General features: G+C 47.7%; 9 protein-coding genes across 16 annotated transcripts; 5 read left to right on the top strand and 4 right to left on the bottom strand.

Moving 5' to 3' along the window:
* Positions 1–2,998: 2,998 nt before the first annotated feature.
* Positions 2,999–4,687, top strand: LOC117580190 (4-hydroxyphenylpyruvate dioxygenase). Its single transcript, XM_034266550.1, has 5 exons — positions 2,999–3,105; positions 3,320–3,346; positions 3,413–3,796; positions 3,857–4,510; positions 4,571–4,687. The coding sequence occupies exons 1-5, from the start codon at positions 3,103–3,105 to the stop codon at positions 4,643–4,645; spliced, it is 1,143 nt and encodes a 380-aa protein (XP_034122441.1). The 5' UTR covers positions 2,999–3,102; the 3' UTR covers positions 4,646–4,687.
* LOC117580187 lies at positions 4,661–6,514 on the bottom strand. Of its 2 annotated transcripts, XM_034266547.1 has the most exons (4): positions 6,320–6,509; positions 5,611–6,229; positions 4,940–5,552; positions 4,661–4,885 (listed from the first exon to the last, which is right to left on the bottom strand). In XM_034266547.1, exons 1-4 carry the CDS (start codon positions 6,405–6,407, stop codon positions 4,697–4,699), a joined length of 1,509 nt encoding a protein of 502 aa, XP_034122438.1. In that variant the 5' UTR covers positions 6,408–6,509; the 3' UTR covers positions 4,661–4,696. The 2 variants fall into 2 exon arrangements, with proteins under 2 accessions (XP_034122438.1, XP_034122439.1); XM_034266548.1 differs by lacking the exon at positions 4,661–4,885 and having other exon boundaries at positions 5,350–5,559; positions 6,320–6,514.
* A 53-nt stretch (positions 6,515–6,567) lies between these two features.
* Positions 6,568–7,636, top strand: LOC117580192 (39S ribosomal protein L15, mitochondrial). The gene is made up of 2 exons (XM_034266553.1): positions 6,568–6,761; positions 6,834–7,636. Exons 1-2 carry the CDS (start codon positions 6,657–6,659, stop codon positions 7,587–7,589), a joined length of 861 nt encoding a protein of 286 aa, XP_034122444.1. The 5' UTR covers positions 6,568–6,656; the 3' UTR covers positions 7,590–7,636.
* LOC117580185 (presenilin homolog) lies at positions 7,587–10,085 on the bottom strand. 3 transcript variants are annotated; one of them, XM_034266544.1, is made up of 8 exons: positions 9,772–10,085; positions 9,480–9,715; positions 9,203–9,412; positions 8,926–9,146; positions 8,772–8,870; positions 8,436–8,708; positions 8,032–8,196; positions 7,587–7,970 (listed from the first exon to the last, which is right to left on the bottom strand). In XM_034266544.1, exons 1-8 carry the CDS (start codon positions 9,925–9,927, stop codon positions 7,702–7,704), a joined length of 1,629 nt encoding a protein of 542 aa, XP_034122435.1. In that variant the 5' UTR covers positions 9,928–10,085; the 3' UTR covers positions 7,587–7,701. The 3 variants fall into 3 exon arrangements, with proteins under 3 accessions (XP_034122435.1, XP_034122436.1, XP_034122437.1); XM_034266545.1 differs by having other exon boundaries at positions 8,478–8,708; XM_034266546.1 differs by having other exon boundaries at positions 8,544–8,708.
* A 203-nt stretch (positions 10,086–10,288) lies between these two features.
* On the top strand, positions 10,289–17,871 carry LOC117580374 (Golgi apparatus protein 1). 2 transcript variants are annotated; one of them, XM_034266906.1, is made up of 6 exons: positions 10,289–11,386; positions 11,444–12,653; positions 12,719–13,116; positions 13,246–13,614; positions 16,345–16,714; positions 16,778–17,871. In XM_034266906.1, the coding sequence occupies exons 1-6, from the start codon at positions 10,661–10,663 to the stop codon at positions 17,053–17,055; spliced, it is 3,351 nt and encodes a 1,116-aa protein (XP_034122797.1). In that variant the 5' UTR covers positions 10,289–10,660; the 3' UTR covers positions 17,056–17,871. The 2 variants fall into 2 exon arrangements, with proteins under 2 accessions (XP_034122797.1, XP_034122798.1); XM_034266907.1 differs by having other exon boundaries at positions 10,290–11,386; positions 12,719–13,104.
* On the bottom strand, positions 13,634–15,739 carry LOC117580377 (glutactin). The gene is made up of 5 exons (XM_034266910.1): positions 15,479–15,739; positions 15,189–15,335; positions 14,476–15,127; positions 14,224–14,414; positions 13,634–14,164 (listed from the first exon to the last, which is right to left on the bottom strand). Exons 1-5 carry the CDS (start codon positions 15,737–15,739, stop codon positions 13,733–13,735), a joined length of 1,683 nt encoding a protein of 560 aa, XP_034122801.1. The 3' UTR covers positions 13,634–13,732.
* A 91-nt stretch (positions 17,872–17,962) lies between the features above and the next one.
* LOC117580376 (nuclear hormone receptor HR78) lies at positions 17,963–20,667 on the top strand. 2 transcript variants are annotated; one of them, XM_034266909.1, is made up of 4 exons: positions 17,963–18,317; positions 18,388–18,681; positions 18,984–19,250; positions 19,335–20,667. In XM_034266909.1, exons 1-4 carry the CDS (start codon positions 18,278–18,280, stop codon positions 20,525–20,527), a joined length of 1,794 nt encoding a protein of 597 aa, XP_034122800.1. In that variant the 5' UTR covers positions 17,963–18,277; the 3' UTR covers positions 20,528–20,667. The 2 variants fall into 2 exon arrangements, with proteins under 2 accessions (XP_034122800.1, XP_034122799.1); XM_034266908.1 differs by having other exon boundaries at positions 17,964–18,317; positions 18,388–18,687.
* Positions 20,668–20,703: 36 nt separating this feature from the next.
* Positions 20,704–21,549, bottom strand: LOC117580379 (protein PBDC1). Of its 2 annotated transcripts, none has more exons than XM_034266915.1 (3): positions 21,442–21,549; positions 21,279–21,386; positions 20,704–21,191 (listed from the first exon to the last, which is right to left on the bottom strand). In XM_034266915.1, the coding sequence occupies exons 1-3, from the start codon at positions 21,451–21,453 to the stop codon at positions 20,853–20,855; spliced, it is 459 nt and encodes a 152-aa protein (XP_034122806.1). In that variant the 5' UTR covers positions 21,454–21,549; the 3' UTR covers positions 20,704–20,852. The 2 variants fall into 2 exon arrangements, with proteins under 2 accessions (XP_034122806.1, XP_034122805.1); XM_034266914.1 differs by having other exon boundaries at positions 20,704–21,218; positions 21,442–21,547.
* Positions 21,541–22,744, top strand: LOC117580378. 2 transcript variants are annotated; one of them, XM_034266913.1, is made up of 3 exons: positions 21,541–21,802; positions 21,865–22,547; positions 22,616–22,744. In XM_034266913.1, exons 1-3 carry the CDS (start codon positions 21,676–21,678, stop codon positions 22,676–22,678), a joined length of 873 nt encoding a protein of 290 aa, XP_034122804.1. In that variant the 5' UTR covers positions 21,541–21,675; the 3' UTR covers positions 22,679–22,744. The 2 variants fall into 2 exon arrangements, with proteins under 2 accessions (XP_034122804.1, XP_034122803.1); XM_034266912.1 differs by having other exon boundaries at positions 21,865–22,744.
* Positions 22,745–22,828: the final 84 nt, after the last annotated feature.

Here is a 22,828-nt window from a genome sequence, read left to right as displayed (position 1 = left end):
ACTCCCGTTACATTGATCACTGTGTTTGCTTTCCACTTTGCTTTGAGAGCACAGCACAGCAGCGCCACTAACAGTTACAGAAAAGTGCAAGCGAGACAAAGAATTGCACTGATAAGAAGGGAGAAAACATGCGAGAGTGCAACAGCAGCTAATATTGAGAGAATAACTGCTTATGAAACAAATGCTCTCTGGCTTATGCCCTTTTCGTTTTACCCTTACTTTCTCGCTCTCTCTCTCTTTCTCTCTCTCTCTCTCTCTCTCTGTGAATTCCCCGCTGCATTAATACACTTTGTCCTCGCCGCGCCAAGCATTAAACTCGTTCTAGCAGTACTATTAGAACTGTAACAGTCTATGAAGCACTGGGCGGCAGCAAACGTCACGGGACGGCGCTCCATTTCAGATTTATGATCATTTTCACACCGAACAATCAATCAACAGAATCGCAAAAATATCATCTATAAACTATTTTTAATTTTCCAAAACTAGAAATTCCTTTCAGAGTGTGGTATAATTTATGTTGTAATTTTTAAAAGTTTCTCGTCTTGCTTTGGGGCGAACTTTTGCTCGCTCTAGAAAATTGTCAGTGCTCGGGCTCGGGGCCAGCAATTTTGGTGTTTTTGGATCGCTTTTTTAGCATAAAGATTTTAATCGCATAGCGAGACGCACAAATTTGTCAATATTTAGAAGAACAAAAAAAGTTGAAAATACATAAATTTCCACAGAAGCAACAAAAAAAGCCATGGTTTGGGTTGGGGGGGGCGAAAAATGGAGATGGCGACAAATGATTTTTTTAGATTTATACACAAAACCAGCGACAGTTCAAGTACGTTTTGGGGGTTCGGTTTTTGTTGTTGTTAGTTCGTTTTTTAATAGAATTGAATTATAACAATACACATGAATAATTTTGGTAGTTGTTACCCACTTAAGTTGTGTAAACAGATTTGTGATTTAGTTTTGTCAATTCGAGAGCCCGGGTCTCTTTTTCGGTATGTCTCTGACTGCTGTCTGCTGCCTGTGTCTGGCTGGGGCTGTTGTTTTGGAAGCGCATTAAACGCGACTGAAGGAAGAATGGAAAGCGTGACGTAGACCGGCGACAGCTTGCGGCTATGGCAACAACAATAGAAACTCGTATCCTTCTCCTGTCTGCGGTGTCCTTTGCCCGCCAAGGCGTCAGTAGACCCGAACGTAAGCCCTTACACAAGCAACCCCTAAGACAGGGCAAACTTTTCCATGCTGGCAATGCTGTTCCCATTCGGCTCTCTCCAGCCAAACAAAGGGAGAGTGGAGAAAGAGTGCGAGAGCCGCCTTGGAAACCCAATCCTCCTCTCACAGCAATGCAACAGGCTTCCCACGTCAACCCGAGAGCAACCCAAGAGCAGAGAACCACCGTTGCTTCGCCAAGGACAAAAGTTTGTTTAGCTAATGGCAAAGTCTGGTGGAGAGTGTGTGCCCCCCCCCCTTGAGTAGATGATGCAGCAGCAGCAGCAGCAGCAGCAGGGGTGGTAGAATACATTTTGTTGGGATAGGACTGGTGTGGGTAAGATTCTATGACTAATGGAACAACTCAGGTTGCGACAGGTGTAGGAGGAATCAATACACGCAGCCAAGAAAACAAATGAAGGTTCAGAATGATAGTAATATGATATAGAGTCAGACTTCCCTTAGTTCTATCGGCATAAACTGAATCAATTGAAAATCCATAATATTTAATGGACCGCTCTACGGCTGGCACAATCAAGCGACAAGTGTACAAGCTCCCTTCAAATGTTGGCGGGTTATCGCCTCCGCTGCGCCCTAATAAGCCAATCATAATAAATGTCAAGCATCGATTTGGCTTCCTGCCAATGGCCACTAGACCATTTCGCTGATACTCAACCCACTTTTACCACTGTTGGGGCACTGTCAGTTCATCATTAGCCAGCAGCTGGGTAGACTTTTGTCTAGGGCCTGATCATTAATGCTTAGCTGCCCGAATTGCTCATACGCCATGTGTTTTAGTATTTTTAGAGTAGCCATCGAAGCTGCTGGGAGGGGAAACGTTTAATTTATGTGCGTGTCGAATGGTTGCCAAACACCTGACAACGGTCGTCAGTCAACTTGATAAAGAGGAACTGCCCTATGTCAAAATATAATATGAGTGGAGCAGAGAGAGGAAAAAAACTTCAAACACTCCAAAAATACGAGCAATCTAAAAGAATTTTCAATCGAAATAGTCTTAAGCCCGCATTTAATAACCCATTTAAAGCAATAACTAAACAAAGTAGATGAATGATGCCCAACGTATGCCAGAGCTGCAAAAACAAACAACTTTCTTGGCGCTTGGGTAAACGGGTTACCTCGTTGTAGTTTTTTGTTTGTATTTTAAGAACTCGTCAAAGCAATTCTAATGCAAAACAACTGCCATAGAGATATACATAATCCGGTGCAACAATAACAATAATGTCTCTGATTAACATTAACACTGTGTTCACTCGTGTATTGTTACTTTTTGGGGGCTCGCAACTCGCCTCAAGTTCAATGTGACTTGGCAACTGTGGCGACTGCCGCGCGTCTCATGAATATTAAGGGGATTTCTTTATCTATGGCACATGAAATATTTTTGCATAATGAGTTGAGATATTGCCGGGCATAACGGGCTAAAGGAAGTGAAATGTTTGACTTGAAAGAACCCTCTGTAAAAGCCGCAGTGATAAGAAGTTATTGAGAAGGAGGCCTGTCCCACTTTGTAAAAGCGCAATTCATGTTTGTTTATTGCATAAATTCCGTATACTCGCAATAGAAAACATTGCCACCTGTTCTAGTAAACAGATTTCTGCAATCTTCGTTAAAATATGCAAAAAGCAATGACAACAACAGCGAGATGCTTAAGATATTCCGATATATGTATATAGCATTTGAAATAAACAAAATACTAGTTTGGCTTTTATTTAAATTAGTACAGGATTTTCACCTGATCATCGGTCGCTGCGGTGGCCCTATATAAAGCTCTGATTTGCCAGAGCTCAGGCCATAATCAACTTGTAGATCGTGTAAGATCAACGGAACACAGAAATCTTTATCGCGTGTGAGGAGAGAATTTGCATAAATTGAGTCTGAGTGATAATGGTAAATGTGAAAAGAAGCAACGTGGATGTGACAACATAAAAGTGATTTAAGGACATTTTGAATGATACTTTTGAGAATAAATTTAAAACTTTGCTGAACTAAAGATCGTTGCGCAGTAAAAGTGCTATACGTGGGAAAGACAGCAACTCTTTAATAATTTAAATATTTCCATTCCATAACCTATTTCTTTGCTCTATTTCCGCTCTGCCAACAGACCAGCTATACTGACAAAGGAACCAAAGTAAGTTTTAACGACAATAACCCAACCAAATCATACAATTTTAACACGTTCCCTTACCCTGTTCAGCCTGAAGCCGGCACATTCCTAAGCTTTGATCACTTGACGTTTTACGTTGGTAACGCCAAGCAGGCGGCCAGCTATTATACCACCCGTTTGGGCTTTGAACCACTTGGCTATCAGGGATTGGAGACCGGAGAGCGACGCTTTGCCAAGCATGCTGTGCGCCAGAACAAGATTGTCTTTGTGTTCGTCTCGGCCTATACGCCGGACGATCGAGAGCATGGAATGCACCTGATGCGGCACGGGGATGGCGTCAAAGATGTGGCCTTCGAAGTGGAGGATTTGAATGCAATCTTTACCCTGGCCGTGTCCAGAGGTGCCGAAGTGGTGCGCGATATTTGGGAGGAAAGCGATGACAATGGATTCGTGAGATTTGCCACCATCAAGACGGTAAGTGGAGCGAGCTGAAACCCGCACTGAAATTCCTTCACCTGAATACTCACCATTTAGTATGGCGACACCACTCACACCTTTGTGGAGCGCAATGGTTATGCTGGGGACTTTCTGCCAGGCTTCCGGAGTTCCCCCCAGGATGTTGTGACCAAGAACCTGCCAGCGACCAAGCTGAACTTCATCGATCATGTGGTGGGCAATCAGCCTGATCTTGAGATGGAGAGTGTGGCCTCTTGGTATGAGAGGATTTTGCAGTTCCATCGGTTCTGGTCGGTGGACGATTCGCAAATCCATACCGAGTACTCGGCCCTGCGCTCCATTGTGATGGCCAACTACGAGGAGACGGTGAAAATGCCAATCAATGAGCCGGCCAGTGGCAAGAAGAAGTCCCAGATTCAGGAGTATGTGGAGTACTATGGCGGAGCGGGTGTACAGCACATTGCTCTCAATACCGATGATATTATCCAGGCGGTGAGCAATCTAAAGGCACGCGGCACCGAGTTTCTGACCATTCCAGCCTCCTACTACGAGATACTGCAGGAGCAGCTTTCGCACAGTCGCACCATCATCAAGGAGGACATGGAAATACTACAGAAATTGAATATTTTAATTGATTTCGATGAGAACGGTTACCTGCTGCAGATCTTCACGAAGAACTGCCAGGATAGGCCCACGCTCTTCCTCGAAGTCATTCAGCGCCACAATCACAATGTAAAATTAGTGTTTTACTTATTTGTACAATTTTTACTAACGCAAATGAAATCATTCTAGGGCTTTGGCGCCGGCAACTTCAAGTCCCTGTTCACGGCCATCGAGATTGAGCAGGAGAAGCGCGGCAATTTGTAAATTATAATCATATCAAATGATAAATATAAATATTGAAATATGCACCCAATGTTATTTTTTTAATCGCTGAAAACGATCGTCAATCAAGACCTCATTGCGGGGATCGTCTTCGGCAAAGGAAACCATGTGGGGATTCCAGAAACCAGGCGGCGAAGCATTAAGATCATTAAAATGTTTACATGTGCTCAAATATAGTTCAATCTTTTCATCATTCAGGTGGGGTGCCATAAAGTTTATAAACTGCAAAGAGAATAATTAGTTTATGTAAATTTAAGTATCTGCTGTTGTGCTTGCCTTTTCGCACTCCTTGCATTCAATTTCGAAGCGCTCTTTTAAGGACAATTTAGGTTCCTCTTTTACCATTATGGGTCGTGGAATTTCGTCATCAGATTCCTTGTCGTCCTCCTCCATCATATATTTTTCAATATCTTCAGAAAGTCTTGTTGATTCATTGCCTTGCTCCTCATTTGGCTGTGTTGTTGGCTCGTTTTTGATGTCTCTGGCTGCAGTCTGAACTGTTGGCTTGGGTTGATTCTGCTTCTGTTGGTCAATCATTATCTGCTCGTACTGCAGCAAAGCGGAGGAGCAGGCTTCGTCGTCCTCCTTCATAATCTCAGCTAGAACATCCATTGTGCCGATTTTGTCTAAAGCTTCGCTGCTATCATTCACAAAGATAATGTCCTGGGTGGCAGGAGTGAGCAGCACGACGCTGTCGTTTGAGCTGCTCATCTTCAGGTGTGGAGGTGAGACAGGAGGCGGCATTACTGGCAGTTCGAGGCTAGCCATAGGCTGACTGTCGATCGCATCGTCATCATCTATAACCATGTCGAAGCTAGGCTCAGCGTTCTTGATGTTGCTCTTGCTCAAAAAGGAATTCTCTCTGTTTAAGGCGTTGCCTGTGTCGATTCTGTAAGCTTGGAATTTGATATTACACAAGGATAGGCACTGGTTTATGACATAAATACCTTTGAAGCAAAGAGCGTGAGGCTGGGGCACGCTTCGAAGCGGGGCTTGGGTTGGGACTGGCCTCAATCACATCTCTATCGCTGCCACTTGCCTTGCTGCCTTCAAATTTGAGGCGAGTCTGCTTCAATTGTAGGCTGCTGCCTCTGTGTGTCAGTGAGAGCTTTGTCATCATCTTTGGTGTCTTCCGGAGCCAGCTTTGGTTCTCACTGCTCACGCTAGTGGGCTGCACATTCTCTAAGTTCCTCACATCAGGCTTGCGTTGATACAGCCGCTTGCAGAGCTTGCGAGGACTTCCAGTTGAGGGAGGCTCCGTTTCGGCTATGCTTTCTTCTTCCTCCTGCTCTTCTGCGTCTTCGTCGGAGAGGAGATCTATGCTGGTGAGCGCTATATTCATGTTCAGGGAGCTCTGGCTTTGCGGAAGTGGTGAAATATCTTCCTTCAACTTCTTTGGCGACACTTTACGTCGCTTGTCAGTATGGACAATGGCCTGGGACTCCTGACGTTCCTTTAGGAGATCCACAGCCCGGTGCATCTTTTCATTAAGATCTTGCAGTTTTTTATTATCAGTTTGCAGGCTTACAATAGTCTTGGCACTCTCTTCCGCCTCAAGTTGCATCACTAAATTAATTTATATATATTGCATATATTATATATATTATATATATTAAGTTGCATCACTATAGCTTAAACAAGATTTCTGCAACTCACTTAGGGCGTGCTCTTTAATCGTATCCAGCGCTGCTAGCAGACACTTTATACCTTTTTCTTTGCGTCCCCGACATGCTCCACACGTCATTTTGCAGTTTTATGAATTATTTAACTAAGTTTAAATGGAATTTATAAAATTGTAGGTGTCTATTTATTTACTTATTTTTTCAAGCCACGATAAATATTTTCGTTTTCCAGCACCTTTTGCTGCAGTCGGCAGTGCTGAAAAAATTCTGAAGATATCGTTATCGGGAACCAGCTGATTAGCCAAAATCGTGTTAAATTTTTAGTTTTCAGAAGTAAACTTACATTTGTTAAAGAAAACGAGCTTTGCAGCATGGCCCACTTGCGGGAAACCTCCGACAAGGCTTTGAAGCTGTTGAGAACGTTGCCGCGTGTGCAAATTGGAAACTTGCGACCGAATCCCAACTCCAAACAGAACGTGAGTGCTGCTGGCCTGACCGGTTAAATAACAACTTTTGACAAACCCGCGATCCATTTCGGTGCTCTGCAGGACAAGCGCGGCCGAGCGCAACATGGCGGTGACAAACATGGAGCTGGCAACAAGGGCTCCGGACAACGCCAGAATTTCATGCGTTTGGGCTATGAGACGGGCAATCAGCCCTTCTACATGCGGTTTCCCTATGAGCCATATTACAAGGGACACCACATGAAGCGACAGTACCCACCCATCTCCCTACTGCAGCTGCAGGTGCTGATCGATACGAACAGAATAGATGTCAGCCAGCCCGTGGATATAAGTACGTTGTGCAACTCTGGTTTGTTGAACTTGAAGCCAGCGGAAATGGAATATGGCTTCCAGCTGACCGACGAAGGATTGGACAACTTTAAGGCCAAGATCAATATTGAGGTACAGCATGCGAACGAGGCAGTAATTGCAGCCATCGAGCGCAACGGTGGCGTCATTCGTACAGCCTACTACGATCCGCGAAGCCTGCACATGCTCTCCAATGCCAAGAAGTGGTTCGAGAAGGGAGTGCCGATACCCAATCGTATGATGCCGCCTCAGGATGCCTTGGACTACTACACAGATGCGAAGAATCGTGGGTATTTGGCTAATCCCGAGGAGATAAGCAAGGATCGGCTGGTGTTGGCACAGAAATATGGCTATCAACTGCCCCGCATTGAAGACGATCCTTCCTTTGCTATGCTCTCGGCCGCCAAGGATCCGAGGCAAGTGTTCTATGGCCTGGAACCCGGCTGGCTCATCAATGTGGTAGATAAAACAATAGTGAGGCGCAAGAAATAGTTTCTCTGTTACTATGCATTTTGTTAATAAAGATTGAAGTTTAAAAAGCTTTTTTAGACTATGATAAGAGGGACATAGACTTGTCCTTGTCCACTTAATTCCTGTGTGTTTCTTATATGAAGACCTGCTTGGCCGACAGGTTCTCCATGAATGGCTTAACCACTGCGCTCGTGGCAAAGCAGAATATCAAGCCAAATGTTATGGAAATGGGCAGGGCTGGCAGAGCTTTACGCCACACAGCCAGAAGGAGCAGCGTGAGACAGAGTCCAATCAAGATGGCCACAAAACAGGCAATCGTTGTGGTCCAGTCGCCATAACTGGATGCCTTTCCCACTAATACCGAATAGAAGATAAAGTCGCCGAGTCCCAACTTGATGCCACCTGAAAAATAAATTGCTTATTAATTTCTAATAAAGGAAGGATCCATACTGGGGCAACTTACGCTCCTCCTGTGCATCTGCTTGAGCCTGATCTGGTGCTGTGACAGTGCGATACTCGTTGGAACGTTGGGCATTGCCGCTCTGTGTGCTCTGAACTTCAATCTGGCGACGCGCCACACGGTCATTGAGATTGTCAGACCATTCCTGGGTGAAGCCAGCTGCCTCAGCTGGAATGTAATGAAATAAGTATTAAAGATTCAACATGTATAGCTCTATATACATATAACTATATCTCCAAATAGAATATAAATGTTCTACTAGCAGCGCCTTAGACCAAATACCAAGACATTAAATACGAGTAAATACTTTCAAGATCAAAACACACACACAGAGAGAATAGCCAAAGAGAAGCGTTGTACATATGGGAGAAGTAAATTAAATCATAAAAAATATAATGCATATGTACCGTTTCCGCGCAAATTGCTTTTAAAAGTCACAAGTGGCATACCTTCAGCTGCCATTACGTTGCTATCATCCCGCTGATTCTGGTGAGGATTTGTGCGATTGGTATTACCTGTGCGGGAGCTGCTGCTGGCCACAGCCGCCTCTGGCGATGCCAAAGAGTTTTGTGTGGCTCTTGTGGTTGTGGTCGAATTGCTCGATGAGGGCGAGGAAGTGACTGCGGGCTCCGTTTGTTGCGGTGTATAATGTGTGCCCATATACGTATAGATGACAGTGGCTGTGAGGGAGAGGGAGAGAATTCCAGAATTTAAAAGATACACAGCAAAGGGGTAGTCCTTACAGGAGTAGATCAACGCGGGGAAAATTTGTTCATTACGCTCCTGAGCCGTTTCCACAAGTATGCGCAGAGGTCCTCGAGGTGTGAGGACAGCAATGAGATCTGTCAATGCAAAACAATCAATAAAAATGGCACACAAAATGTTATTTATGCTCACCCCAAATAGAAATGGCTGCCAAGACAGCCCAGGCAGTCCACTCTGGCAGATATTTAATAAAGACCAAAGCCATGAGGGCAGCAACAAATATGAGATATCCCTGCTGCAGTCTCAAAGGTCCCTGCCAATGTATGGACATCATGCCAACCACACCAAAGTTCCACATAAATAGCAGGGCAGTGGGATAGTCCATGGGTATGTTGTAGGCGCGTAGTAGCTCCCTGAAAGCAAAGCGAACAATGAGATTTAGCCCAAAAGGAGGAGGGTCCATACTTACTCCAAGTATAAGTACGTGAAAATGAACAAGAGCATGAAGGAAGAGAGTATCAACCAGCCATGGATGATGCGGTAGCAACGTTTCTTATAAAGGACAATCAATAGAATTGTCATCACAACCACCACGCTCATCAGAATCAAAGAATTGGCCAGAGCATTCCAGAATTTCACACTCGGCTCGGGTGAGAGCTCATGGAAGGGAGTGTACAGACTGCAATTAAACAAAGTGCAAGATAATAATCTTCTTTACCAAAAGAGACATCTTCTTTCTGTCTTACAGATAGACATCAGTGCTGGAGTAGAAGCTGATCGAGTTGATTGTGGCCACCACCAGCAGCATGCACAAGGAGACGGGCACAAAGAGCTTGATGACATGCTGTGCGCCGTATTTCAAGCCCTGATCCTCTTCGTTTTCATTTGGGGTAGGTCCGGCGCCACCGCCACTCAATCTCGCTGGTCGAGAAGAGCCGGAAGGGCCGCCCCTCACAGCCACATTGGGGACAGCAAGTACAGCCTGGCAAAGAAACACAAATAAGTAATATTAGCCCAAAGTGTCGTAGATACACCTACCGCATCTGTTTGATCCTGATTATTGGAGCCATAACTGCTTCTTGGCTGCTTTCGCCTTGGAGGACGCTCCAAACGCTCTGCTGCGCCGCTCAGGCCACTACCATCAGCGCCAGCGCCACTCCTTGACGAGGACGAGGCATTGACATGGCCGTCCATGAGCGGTGTGCGTTCGGTTGCCTCCTTAGCGCTTGACGATGTCCACTGTGAAGCCGTAGTTGTGGGTTAAAACAATTACCAAAGATTTCTAGTTGTGTTGCGGGTGAAAATTTTCTTGTTTTTTGCTGGCAGACAGAGCGATTCATAGGCTAGTGATGGGCGCCCACAACTGCAGCTTAGTAATCGATAGCACATTAAGTATTTCAATTATGTTTTTAAAACCAAAACTAAATAGTTTTATGAGGAAATTTAATTCAAGTGCAATTTATTTATTTTACCTTGTAATCATAAGCATAAAATACAACAATTTGCTTTGTTTAAACCGATATCGATATATCGCTGTCTAGCCGATAGTTATTCTGTTCATCGGTCACAAGTGAATTTGTTGCAAAAAGTTAAAATGCGTTAAAAATGCGCTGAATCAACAGTTTGCACAGGCTGTATAAATAGAAAAGTGGATATTACCCGGGCCCAAAGTTAATTCTGAAGCATGACCAAGAAGTAAGAGCATTTTCAGCCGGCTTTCTGTTTGTTTTTGTTCTAGGACGGACTGAAGCACTCTTCAGTATATTTCATGCCCAATTGCCAAGACCAGCAGCGCGTCGAATTGCTGAATATTGCACATAGAGCCGCTTACATTATAGCTTACGCAAGCAAACTTATCAGTCGGCCAGTTTAGATGACAAGTCGCTGAGAGCCAAAGACAGTTCTTCCAGACACAAATCACCGCAAAATGAAGCATTTGCTGCTGGTGCTATTGGCGGCGGCCGCAGCAGCAGCCGGCGATTTGCACCGCCACCGCCGCGTCGCCATTGACGTGGACAATAAGAATGAGGCTACCAAGGAAATGCACAGCATCATCGATTTGCCAGAGTGCCAGGATTTAAAGAAATTCTGCACGCACCAAGCGTCCACCGACAATCTGTCCATGCTGGAGTGTGCTCTCACATTCAGTTCGAGCCAACTGGAGGCTCTGCCCGAAATCTGTCAGCATGCACTCTGGATGCAACAGCGGCAGCTGCAGCTTCCCGCATGGATAGAGAATACACTCCTGCCCACATACTGCCCAGAGGAGCGCCCTAAGCTGGAGACCTGCCTCAACTCTGTGTACATGTGGAAGTGCCTGAATGAGCAGCGCCTGCAGCTCCCGCAGAGCAACACGTGCCAGCAGCATCTCCGGCGTGCGTACAATGCGCTGGGCCACGACTACAGCAACGTGGACGAGTTCTATGTGGCCTGCAGCAGCCTCGTGGAACACCACAAATGCGGTCGCCTCAATGTCGAACACTTGCCCTCGCTGCTGTCCCAGCTGGGCACGGTTCAGTGCCTGCGTTCGACTGCCCAAAAGTCCAGCATTGAGCCCACCTGCATGTCCGCCATGAACGCCATCGAACTGCAGCGTGGCATGCTCGAGTTGTTCAGGGCCTGCGCGGAGGATTTGTCTTCACTCTGCTCACAGGTGAGTGGGAAATCCATTTGCTTTCATGACACCCCCCAATGACACGTTTCTTTGTAGGAGCAATCGGGCACACCAGGCGCATACAAGTGCCTGGTGCGGCACAAGAGCCATCCAGCGATGACGGCCAACTGCGCTTCGGAGATCTCGCTGAGGGATCAGCAGATGGGCCGCGACTATCGCGTCTCGCACGGCCTGGCCAAGGCCTGCAAGGATGACATCAAACAGTATCACTGTCGCCGCGGTGTCTCCGAGGACAAGCACGTGCGCCTGGCCCAGATTCTGCTCTGTCTGGAGTCTGTGTCCAAGAACGGCACCAAGCTGGCGCCTTCGTGTCTGACAGAGCTGACCGATCATCGTCGCATGCTGATGACAGACTACCAGCTGTCGCCGGAACTGCTGAGTGACTGTGCCGATGACATACCCAAGTTCTGCCCGGAGGAGCACAAGGCCCAGCTGGTGAATGGCCTGACCGGCACTGGCGGTGAGATTATCCACTGCCTGCTGGAGCATGTGAAGGCCAGGCGACCGCAGAGGCGTGTCACGGCCCAGTGTCAGCGAGGATTGGAGACTTTGATCAAGGTCAGCGATGCGGGCGAGGATTGGCGAGTCGATCCAGTGCTGCGGCGTGCCTGCAAGCCAGTTGTGGATGTGGCCTGCAAGGATGTGGAGGGTGGCGAGGCGCGCGTCATGTCATGCCTCGTCGAACGCATTGGCACACCCTCGATGCTGCCAGAGTGCGAGCAGGCGCTGCTCATCATCGAGTACTTTGTGGCACGCGACTTTAAGCTGGATCCGCAGCTATACAAGCACTGCCGCGACGATGCCGTCAAGTATTGCCGGGCCAAGCGGCAGTGGGACGATGCGCAGAATGTCCAAATGGACCCCGAGCGAGGACCCATGATACTGCCCTGCCTGCATCGCATGGCCTTCAGCGAGGATGAGCATCAAACGCTGCGCAAGGACTGCTTCAAGGAGGTGAAGCGAGTGATGCGCCAGCGTGCCATGTCCATGGATCTCATACCCGAGGTGGAGGACTATTGCCTCAACGATCTGTCGCTCTTCTGTGCCGATTGCGTGGAGAAGGGCAGCGAAATGGAGTGCCTGCAGAAGAACATGGACCAGCTGCAGCCCGAGTGCAAGACGGTTGTGGTCAAATATACCGAGGAGGAGGCCGCCCATGTCGAACTCAATCCTGTCATAATGAACGTCTGCGGTGAGGCCATGCAGCAGCATTGTTCAGCCATACTCAAGAGTGGCAAGGATAATGGTAAGGCCTTTAGCCAAATCTTTAGTTTCTGCATGCTCAAAACACTCTCGTTCCTTTTTGATAAGGCGACATGATGGACTGCCTTATAGCGCACAAAAACGATGCCGATCTGCGCAAAGATCTACGCTGTCGCGCGGCCATTGAACACTTTCAAATAATCTCCCTGAAGAACTTTCATTTCACCACCAAATTCAAGGAGGCCTGCCGTCCGTATGTGCAGCGCTTCTGCTCCTCGAGCATCACCAAGAACGATGTGGTCGGCTGCCTCAGTGAGGTGATGCGCAACGATACAATCAAGGCGCAGCGCCATCAAATACCCAAGGAGTGCCGCCACCAAGTCAAGTCGCAGCTGTATCAGCAAAGGGAAAGCATACAGCTGGATCCGAAGCTGGCGAATGCCTGCAATCGGGAACTGGAACAATTCTGCGGTGATCAAAAGGGTCCCGGTCAGGTGAATAAAAATGCAAGTTATCTTAACCATCCTTAAGCTATTCACAATCTAATTAACACACTCTCACCGCACCCCACTCAAACGACACACTAAGTGCAGCCCCAAAGAGCCGACTCTGATTTGCAAACTATTCTCTTGCAGGCTTTGGAGTGTCTCATCAAGAAGACGCCCAGTCTGGGCAAGGCCTGCCATCATGCCATATTTATGATCAAGAAATCCGAGCTGGGAGACAGCGGCACCGACTACACTCTGCTCAATACGTGCAAGGAGATGATCTACAAGTTCTGCCCCAGCACGGACTCTGCGAAGCTGCTGGACTGCCTCAAGACCTACAAGGATGACACGCAGTTCGATCAGCGCTGCCATTTGGTTGTGGTCAATCGCATGATTGAACAGAACACAGATTTCCGCTTCAATCCATCGCTGCAGAGCGCCTGTGGCAAGAACATTGATAGCTACTGCTCCAACATTGTGGCCAGTGCGCTGCCCAACGAGGAGCTCAACGGAAAGGTGAGTGTTTCGCCAGTCATAAAGGAACAAGCTAAGTCTAATTAGTCGAAAGTAATACGTGCATATGGGATATATAGCCCTTAACTAATTGCAAGCAGAAATAGGAAAAAAGTTGCCATCAAAAGTCCACATTCTCTCGCTGCAGTCGCCAATTGTTTGGATCATCAATGGCTGCGGTTAGCGTCTCCAACAGATCCTCGCCTGTTGTTATTTTCATTGCCAACCGATTGTAGGGTCCACTGGGACTGGACAGTGGACTCAGCTCCTTGGGCCTGCCATCGATGGCAAAGGATGTCCACAGCTCGACCATTTTCTGTGACATGCGCGAGTCCTGCCCCACCAGGGGATGTGTGGAGAACAGATAGAGATTCTCATTGGAATGATGCACACCCCCATTGAAGGGATAGTGTTCGTTGCCCATTTCATAGCCAAAACGCGTGTACTTTCCCTCATACTCAAAGCTGTAGACATAAACGGGCGCCGCTGGTTGCTGTGTGTAGAGCTTCGTGGCCAGCGTTATCACAGGGGACTTCATGTAGGCCGACGTAAGCTGTTGCAAGAGGGGAAAGATGGTGTACAAATCCTTTGGTTTGTGTAAGTCCAACTCACATCGAAGTAGGCGGGCACCGCGCTCTTGTGATCGTGACTGTTGAGTAGCTCTGGTGTGAAGAGCAACCGATAAAGCAGATTTTCCGTCAGCCCGGTGCCATCTTTGGCCATTTCCATGAGTCCCACGGAGAATTCGCGCACCGTCAGCGCACTCACATTGGTCAACTTGGCGGCAATCATGTCGTAGTAGCCTGCAAAAGGGAAACCATTAAGCTGCTGCCACACACATCGCTGGATGAGTAAGCCACCCACTTGCCAGTATAAAGGACCCGTCGTGTTCCGTGAACCCAGTGAGCAATGGAATCTGCCGCTTGTAGGTTTTCACCAGCTCGCTGGGATGCTGTGGCAGAATGCCCATCAGATCGCCCACAACTGGTGCGAATGTCTCCGTCTGTGTGGCCTTGAGGATGTCCTTGACCGTTGAGTTGCGCAAACACAACCACAGGCGATCCTCCTGCTCGCAGCCGGTGCAGCGCAGCTTCTCACAAATTCTTATAGCCTGTCCGCGCGGATCGCTGTTGATGGCCCACTGTGCGAAAATCGAACCCGACTGCACAATGGCGCGCTTGAAGAGATGCTCCTCGGTGCGTGGACTCAACAGCAGGGCACTGGCCACACCCGAGCCCGCACTCTGTCCAAATATTGTCACCTGCTCTCGGTCGCCACCGAACAGATGGATGTGCGTCTGCACCCACACGAGTGCCAAAAGAATATCCGCAATTGGCGCATTGCCGGGCATATCGTCCGTGAAGGTGGTCAGCCAGCCCAGCGCACCCACGCGATACTGCGGCACCACCAGGACCACATCCTCCTCGAGGAAATAGTGCGGTGGATGATCCTCAGCGGAACCATTGTAGTAGCCGCCGCCATAGATGTAGAACATCACAGGCTGCGCGGCTGTGAGCTGCCAGCGGATAAAAATCAATTTTTAATTGTACTTCATGACATTTTGTTATCTAACTCACATTTTTGGTGTACACCGAGACGTTGAGACAGTCCTCCGTCTTCACATCGGACGTCTGATCATCCAAATGGGTTATCACGGGGCAGCGTTGGGCAAAGTGCAGCGCGCTGGCGGTATAGGGTGACCAGCTCGAACGCGGCACAGGTGGCTGATAGAAATCATAAACAAAACACCACATCATACTAGGCATTAGCCTTATCTCTTAGCTAAAATCTTCCAGTCAATATGACTTGGCTGAACTTGGAGCCAGCTTCGGCGTGGGTGGACTTTTGGACTGTTCATTTGACTCACCCGAAAACGTAGATCCCCCGCCGGTGGCTCCGCGAATGGTATGCCACGGAATTGCATAAATCTTTGATCTGTCAATGCGGTTACATCGAAATTGCCCAGCACCTTGCCCTGTTCGTTGGCCAATTCCACAGTTACCACAGATGTGGGCTCCTCTCCAGTGCCCGCTTGTGCGCCGACTAGGGAGACGAGCAGCCAAGCGGCCAGTGCAGCGCTTAGTAATCCGCAGAATGTTAACATCACGTATACGCCTCTGCTACGCATCAGAATGGACTGTGATGTGGGCAGCTAACGCGGAGCCCACAAACGAGACTCGTAACGAAACGAAGCGATACCCGCTCGGGCATTAACGAGCCCACGAAATTTACTTTTCTTATAGTTTATTATATGGAGAGTTTGTTGGGCCACATAAACGTTTGGATTGTAAAGATTGTGCCGTAGATATACGACAATTAATTTATTAAGTAATTATTTTCCACGCACATGATGTACCTTCTCCAGTTGAACATGTTTTATGATGTTCAACAATGATAGATGTCGATAAAATGCTATTCGAAGACACATAAACATTGAGTCACTGCCGTTGCTTATCATTCTTCTTCTCTTGCGTTCAATTTAACCCCAAGAAATGGGTATCCGCAGTCGTATCTCTCGTTCCTTTCGCTTTTCCACTAGTTTAGCTGAAATCTAAGTTACGTGATTAGCTCTAGTGGCTGCAACAATGGGCTCTTAATCTGTGTCTTGCCTAATCAAACCCTTTCAATTGAAAGCACTCCACGATTATTCGCTAATTGATGAATTCATTTATGCGAACTGCATGTACATAGATGTACATAAATCAGGCTAATTGCTTTGTTTATTTTTCATAGGTCATTCATTGCCTGAAGGACAAGTTCCGTCAATCGGCGCTGGATGAGTCCTGTGCCCAGGAGATGATCAAGATACTGCAGGAGCAGGCGCTCAACTACAAGCTGAATCCGTTGCTGCAGGTGTTTTGCAAGTCGGAGATCCAGGAGCTGTGCAAAGACAATATGGATGCGGATGAGCATGGCCAGGTGGCCGAGTGCCTGAAGACGGCCTTCCTGCAGAAGCAGATCATCAACAGGCAGTGCCAGATGGAGGTGGCCACGCTGATAGCCGAGGCCAAGGCCGATATTCATGTGGATCCCATACTGGAGACGGCGTGCACAGTGGACTTGCTGAGATATTGCTCCAAGGTCTCCAGCGGCAACGGACGCAGTGAGTAGAATAAAGGGCGTCTGCACCACAACCCATAAATCTCTAATAATATCCATTCCATAGAGCTGAATTGCCTGCGCACGCTGCTGAAGGATACGCCCAACTCCTTGGACACAGACTGCCGCGAGAAGCTGCAGCGGCGCATCGAAATGTTCCACAATGCGGACGACACGCTGGCACTGCCGCCGGAGGACATGCAACAGCTTGTGCAGCAGGTGGTCGCATCGCCGGCGCGTAAATTCTTCCTTGTGATATTGATGAGCGCCACGGGCCTGATCTTTCTGACGGGCATCTTCCTGGGACGGGCCACCAAACGTGCAATGGGCTTAAAGAATAAATAGACTGTAGTTTTCCGGGCATAGTCCATGATAGTTATAGGCATGTGCGTGCGTGCCTGCGAGCTTAGTCCTGCTTTGTTGTTCACCATTTTGGGTTTCCCTCATCCCCATTCATCATCCATCCGCCTTCCACTCCACCCACTCCATGCAGCCTGAAACTTTATACATATAAGTAATTTGTGGCTTAATCGTTTCTAAGACAAAAATGAATATGTTTTTCACAACTAGGGATTCTTATGTTATATATATAAAGAACAAATCGTAGTCTTTTGTAATGATTTCTCTGTATATTAAAGTGTATTTTTATAAATGAAAATCATATTTCGAACTGCGTTCATTCACCCGCCAACAGGTGTCGGAGGCGGTGCCATAGTGTTATCTCTAACAGTGAGCTGTTAAGCTCGCATCACCAGCCAACAGATGTTAGAGGAGGTGCTGTAAGACGCAGCTTATCAGACAAAAGTTTAATAACAGAGCCGAGGTTGCTAAGATTTCATTTTTTGTGTTTTATAAAGAATCCTATAGTTCCTAAAATTAGCCAATCTTGTAGAGATATAATTCAATTATCGGATAACCGAATATTGTAAGTGGTAAGCGCCCTGGCCAGCTGGTTATATTAAGCCGAATATCAAAACCCAGGAATATTGTTCGCGATCAACAAAGAAGAGCGTTAGCCCATTGTTGACCAGATGGGTCCCACGAAAATTACGAAACTTGAAGATTTTTAATGAAGTTCACGTGAAAGATGCAGTGGTAATTTTTGTTGTGAATAAAGTGTAAGCATGGTTCATATACAATAAAATTGTACAAGCAGCATTACTTTCCGCAGTTTCACTCAAGTTGGTCACCTGTTTAATCAGAGGGGTTACTAGCGGGTTAAGCTAGTGCACTCACACACACTGAATGGTCACACTGATCGAAGCTTTTGTCTGTAAATGTGTGAAGAACGAGAAGATTTTTTTTGCCCAAGTTAAACACAACTCAATAGGCTAAAATGCCTTTACAATCAAACGGCTATTAGCTAAATCGACTTATCCAACAAAAGTGCCTGTTGTTCGGTGCAAACATGGTGATAGCACCTGTTCAATAAGAATTTTCCGAGAGCCAAGTAAGCAGAATCCACTCATACGCACAGACACAGTCGTGAAAGAAACGGGTTCTAATAAAAATAGCTAACATCGCACCAATACAATCAAGCAGCAGCAGCAGCAGCACCAGCTTGCAAATGGACGGCGTTAAGGTTGAGGCGTTCATCAAAGCTGAAGGTGGGACTCAACGCCTCGTACACGCACCTTGAGAAGTATAATAATAATAACGTTGCCCTCGCATTTACAGAACCGAGAGCGATGCCTTTGATTGGCAGTGGCAGTGGAGCAGCGGCTGCAGCTGCGGCGGCCGCCGCGGCGGCCTCCCTCAGCGTGGAGCTATGCCTGGTGTGCGGGGATCGTGCCTCGGGCCGCCACTACGGGGCCATTAGCTGCGAGGGCTGCAAGGGCTTCTTCAAGCGATCCATACGCAAGCAGCTGGGCTATCAGTGTCGCGGGGCAATGAACTGTGAGGTGACCAAGCACCATCGGAATCGTTGCCAGTTCTGTCGGCTGCAAAAGTGCTTGGCCAGCGGCATGCGAAGTGATTGTAATTTTCGTTTAAGTCGTCGTCTCAAGAAATAACCCAATGCATCTTTGGCTGGCCAAAGTCTACATACCCTTGCAGGTGCCATCAGCAAAGCCAAGTCCAAATTATTCTCTCCCTCTGCAAGGGTATAAACGATGTTCCAACTAGCACACATACTAATACCAATGCACACTCATGCACACACACATACAGTCACCCTGCCTGAAAAACTGCATCATTACTTGCACCGTTAGTCGACTTCCTGCTCTAATTAATTTCTTTTTTTCTTGCCTTTCGCCACACTCTCTTTTCCACAGCCGTTCAGCATGAGAGGAAGCCGATTGTGGACAGAAAAGAGGGCCTGAATGCCTCGGTTGGCGGTGGCTCCTCAACATCGGGCAGCGGAGGAACATCCTCCAGCTATATATCCAGCAAGTCTGGCTACCAGCAGGCACGCGGCAAGCAGCACATTGTCAAGGCCGATCCCGCGGCCACACCGCCCGTACAGAGCAATGCTGCCACGCCTTTCGGCCTGAATGATAATCTGTTTGGCCTGAATTTCGCCGAACTGACGCAGACATTGAGTGAGTCTCTCCAACCAGAAATAAACATGCTTCCAATTGTTGAACAAAGTGCAACTAATTGGTGTTCTTTTCTCGCTTTGCCAGTGTTTGCCACCCAACAACAACAGCAGCAACAACAACAACAGCAGCAGCAGCAGCAACAACAGAGTGGAAGCTATTCGCCGGACCTGCCCAAGGCAGAGGTGGAAGATGATGACGACGACTCGATGGACAATAGCAGCACCCTGTGCCTGCAACTGTTGGCCAACAGTGCCAGCAACAATAACTCCCAGCACCTGAACTTTAATGCAGGAGAGCCAACAACAACGCTGCCCACTGCCGCGACATTGGGCCTGATCAAGAGCTCCCTGGATATGCGGGTGATAAACAAGGGTCTGCAGCTGCTGCAGCCTATCCAGCATCAGTTGGAGCGGATTGGTGGCCAGGGTACGGCAGCGAGCCTCAGTGTGAAGCCCGAGTGCGATTCGGAGGCCGAGGACAGTGGCACCGAAGATGCCGTCGATCCGGAGCTGGAGCACATGGACCTGGACTTTGACTACTGCAATCGCAGTGATTTTATCGTAAATGAAGCGGTCTTCGATCAGGAGTTGTTCACCGATGCTCAGTGCGCTTTCCATGTGCAGCCACCGACCCTGGTGCACTCGTATCTGAATATCCATTATGTGTGCGAGACGGGATCTCGCATTATTTTCCTCACCATTCATACGCTGCGCAAGGTGCCCGTCTTCGAGCAGCTCGACTCGCACAGCCAGGTGAAGATGCTGCGCAGTGCCTGGCCAGCTCTGATGGCCGTGGCATTGGCCCAGTGCCAGGGTCAGCTGTCTGCCTCCACCATCATTGCTCAGTTCATCCAGAGCATTCGCCAGCTGGCGGACATTGACAAGTCCGAGCCACTGAAGATATCCAAGATGGCCCACCTCACTCGCACCCTGCACGACTTTGTCCAGGAGCTGCAGAGCCAGGAGGTGACAGACATGGAGTTTGGATTGATGCGACTGATCCTGCTCTTCAATCCCACGCTGCTGCAGCAGCGCAAGGAGCGACAACTACGCGGCTATGTGAGACGCACTCAGCTGTATGCGTTGACCAGTTTGCGTCGCCAGGGCGGTGTCGGTGGGGAGGAGCGCTTCAATGGACTGGTTGCACGCCTGCTGCCGCTGAGCAGCCTCGATCCCGAGGCCATGGAGGAGCTGTTCTTCGCCAATCTAGTGGGACAGATGCAGATGGAGGCACTGATTCCATTCATACTGATGACCAGCAACAGCAGCGGACTGTAGGGCGGGAGGTAGCACCCGAGTGTGGAAGTGGAATGTAGCCACAAGAAAGACTGAAGATGGACCAAGTGCGGGCAATACTTAGAAATTAGACACAAAACCCCATATAATAATATATATATTTAATATATATATAAAACGTATATACACACACCTTAGCCTTAACAAAAACCAACATATAATTTGAGAAATTTGTGGGTTTATTGTTGTTTTTGGAATTAAAATCAATCCAAATCCCAACAACGTCTAAAAATGCATTAATTGCTTCGAAATTGGGAAAATATCCAAATGCCAATAACCTAGAGACCAAACGAGGGCAGGCGGAGGTTCACTTGTTGTCCTCTTGTGGGTTCTTCTTGGCAGGCCTATGTTTCGCATGGACCTCGTCGTTGAGTCCCTCCCGGTTTCGGGCTATCTCTATGGCTAGGAACTGTACGCGAAACACGAAAATTGAGTTGTCCGGGCTGAACTCTTTACTGGCATCGGCTCTCATTAGCGTTCCATAGGAATAGTCATCCATTTTGTTGAATTTCTCGGCGAATTCGCGCCACTTCAGCTTCTCCCCAGCGGACTTTAGTACATCATCCGTGAGCAGGCCTACTTTGAGATCGGGAAAGTCCTGGCGAAAGGTTTCATAGATCTGATCGTCATAGGGCGTGAGGCGCAGCTGAGAGGGATTAACGCTGGTAAGAAGCTGGAGCCAGGAGGGCGGTTTATTAATGACTGTTGATTGTATTTGAAGAGTAAAACTTACATTGAAGTGAACCTCGGCATGTTCCAGAGCTTTAGCGGCCCACATTTCCTCCACCATTGAGTCGTTGCCGAACTCATCCGCTGGCCTGGACAGCATTGAAGCTCCGTGCTAAGCAAGGGAAAACACATTAAGTAAGACTCGCAATATAAACAGACATACATACCATCATCTCCATTCTGAATAAAACAAATATTTATCTCAAACACTTTAAAAAAGCAGCACGTTTCCTTTCACTTAGCAGTCAGTGTGGCCAGTCCATGCTTAAGTAAAAATATCCAGCAAAGGCACTCCATGAAAATACTTTGAAATTAATGTTCTCGTTAAATTTGATTTTTCACTTCGATACAAGCTCAACTCGAGTTTCTACTCACAATATACTCACAATTTTCGGAAAAATATGTTAAGTAGCGTAGATGCTCTGTTTCTGGCTGCCTTGGGCCTCACCACCTGGTGGGTAGTTGGTTATTTTCAAGTACTCGAGCAACACAATAGCTCTCAAGACTTTGACGTGGAGCTGTACACAGGTAAGAGAAGGAGTAACCCCGACTGTATAGCTGTCCATATGTACATATATTCTGCATTTCAGAACACCATGGCGTCACGTATAAACAACGGTCATGCGAAAACCACAGTGCAGGTGTTCCCCGATTTGTTCTCACCTTTGAAATTATGGCCAGTTTCGGCATCCTCTTCTGCCTCACATACGCCATGGTCATGGCGTTGAAGTTCGTGGCGGCGCGCGTACGACTCTTTCGGCAGGAGGAGCACGTTGAGGAGGAGGACTACCCTCGGCAGCTGAGGGAGAAAGTTAGCAAGTTGGGGGAAAGATTCATGCTGATGCATGAACTGCTGATAGAGCAACGGTTCAGTGGTGGATTGGAGCAACAGACCAGTGGCAGTGACTCAGAGCCAAAGTCCAGTGGGAGTGGCTCAGAGCCAAAGACCAGTGGGAGTGCCTCAGAGCCAAAGGAGAGTGGCAGCGGCTGCTTGGAGCTGCAGGCCACTGCCAATGTCTGTTTGGAGATCCAGCCCAGAGGCAGTTCATGCACTAATATCGGTCATGGCAATGACGACTCCCACAGCGAACTGTGGAACCAAAAGAAGGACCTCTGCTCGGGCTCGACACGTGGTACGAACAATGTGGCGAACGTATCGACGGCGCCTCAGTCCGCGGTCTCGTCCCAATCCAACCATTTCATTTACATCAACAGCAGCCAAATCCACATCCATGCAAACATTAACAATACGGAGTCTATCAACTTGGAGCAGGTACGCCAGTATGCGAGGAGACCGAGTGTTTTCCTCCAGATTTCTGATAACTATATAGACGTACTCAGGGACAGGCTAGTGGGAAGCAGTTGCAATGTTGGCCTGCCTGCGCCATACCTACATGCACATGACAGACCGAACTAAATTTAAAAATAAACATTTTAAAATGCTTTCATGGCGCCATTAATGAAACAATATTTACATTTCTGGTATTTTTGGTCTTATGTATTATAGAATTTTAGCCATGAGGCTTAATGCCAAAGAAAGGCCTTCATCTTTCC

Source organism: Drosophila guanche, unplaced genomic scaffold, assembly GCF_900245975.1.
Source record: "Drosophila guanche unplaced genomic scaffold, DGUA_6, whole genome shotgun sequence".
Lineage (NCBI taxonomy): Eukaryota > Metazoa > Arthropoda > Insecta > Diptera > Drosophilidae > Drosophila > Drosophila guanche.
Note: the sequence above shows the minus strand (reverse complement) of the source record. Positions and strands in the feature narration are given on the sequence as shown.

Bases quoted from the DNA above. Each gene is read 5' to 3' on its own strand.
- LOC117580190 (XM_034266550.1), top strand. The intron at 3,797-3,856 runs GTAAGTGGAGCG...CTCACCATTTAG, and splicing joins GATTTGCCACCATCAAGACG to TATGGCGACACCACTCACAC. The intron at 4,511-4,570 runs GTAAAATTAGTG...AAATCATTCTAG, and splicing joins TTCAGCGCCACAATCACAAT to GGCTTTGGCGCCGGCAACTT.
- LOC117580187 (XM_034266547.1), bottom strand. From the start codon at position 6,407: ATGACGTGTGGAGCATGTCGGGGACGCAAAGAAAAAGGTATAAAGTGT. The intron at 6,230-6,319 runs GTGAGTTGCAGA...AAATTAATTTAG, and splicing joins GATTAAAGAGCACGCCCTAA to TGATGCAACTTGAGGCGGAA. The intron at 4,886-4,939 runs GCAAGCACAACA...TTCTCTTTGCAG, and splicing joins AATGCAAGGAGTGCGAAAAG to TTTATAAACTTTATGGCACC.
- LOC117580192 (XM_034266553.1), top strand. From the start codon at position 6,657: ATGGCCCACTTGCGGGAAACCTCCGACAAGGCTTTGAAGCTGTTGAGA. The intron at 6,762-6,833 runs GTGAGTGCTGCT...GGTGCTCTGCAG, and splicing joins ATCCCAACTCCAAACAGAAC to GACAAGCGCGGCCGAGCGCA.
- LOC117580185 (XM_034266544.1), bottom strand. From the start codon at position 9,927: ATGGACGGCCATGTCAATGCCTCGTCCTCGTCAAGGAGTGGCGCTGGC. The intron at 9,147-9,202 runs GTAAGTATGGAC...CTTTGCTTTCAG, and splicing joins TTCACGTACTTATACTTGGA to GGAGCTACTACGCGCCTACA. The intron at 8,197-8,435 runs GTACATATGCAT...ATTACATTCCAG, and splicing joins AAGCAATTTGCGCGGAAACG to CTGAGGCAGCTGGCTTCACC.
- LOC117580374 (XM_034266906.1), top strand. From the start codon at position 10,661: ATGAAGCATTTGCTGCTGGTGCTATTGGCGGCGGCCGCAGCAGCAGCC. The intron at 12,654-12,718 runs GTAAGGCCTTTA...CTTTTTGATAAG, and splicing joins CAAGAGTGGCAAGGATAATG to GCGACATGATGGACTGCCTT. The intron at 13,615-16,344 runs GTGAGTGTTTCG...TATTTTTCATAG, and splicing joins ACGAGGAGCTCAACGGAAAG to GTCATTCATTGCCTGAAGGA.
- LOC117580377 (XM_034266910.1), bottom strand. From the start codon at position 15,739: ATGCGTAGCAGAGGCGTATACGTGATGTTAACATTCTGCGGATTACTA. The intron at 15,128-15,188 runs GTGAGTTAGATA...ATCCGCTGGCAG, and splicing joins TCTCGGTGTACACCAAAAAT to CTCACAGCCGCGCAGCCTGT. The intron at 14,165-14,223 runs GTGAGTTGGACT...CTCTTGCAACAG, and splicing joins CGGTGCCCGCCTACTTCGAT to CTTACGTCGGCCTACATGAA.
- LOC117580376 (XM_034266908.1), top strand. From the start codon at position 18,278: ATGGACGGCGTTAAGGTTGAGGCGTTCATCAAAGCTGAAG. The intron at 18,318-18,387 runs GTGGGACTCAAC...TCGCATTTACAG, and splicing joins GGCGTTCATCAAAGCTGAAG to AACCGAGAGCGATGCCTTTG. The intron at 18,688-18,983 runs GTAATTTTCGTT...TCTTTTCCACAG, and splicing joins CAGCGGCATGCGAAGTGATT to CCGTTCAGCATGAGAGGAAG.
- LOC117580379 (XM_034266914.1), bottom strand. The intron at 21,219-21,278 runs GTAAGTTTTACT...TCCTGGCTCCAG, and splicing joins ATGCCGAGGTTCACTTCAAT to CTTCTTACCAGCGTTAATCC.
- LOC117580378 (XM_034266912.1), top strand. From the start codon at position 21,676: ATGTTAAGTAGCGTAGATGCTCTGTTTCTGGCTGCCTTGGGCCTCACC. The intron at 21,803-21,864 runs GTAAGAGAAGGA...TCTGCATTTCAG, and splicing joins TGACGTGGAGCTGTACACAG to AACACCATGGCGTCACGTAT.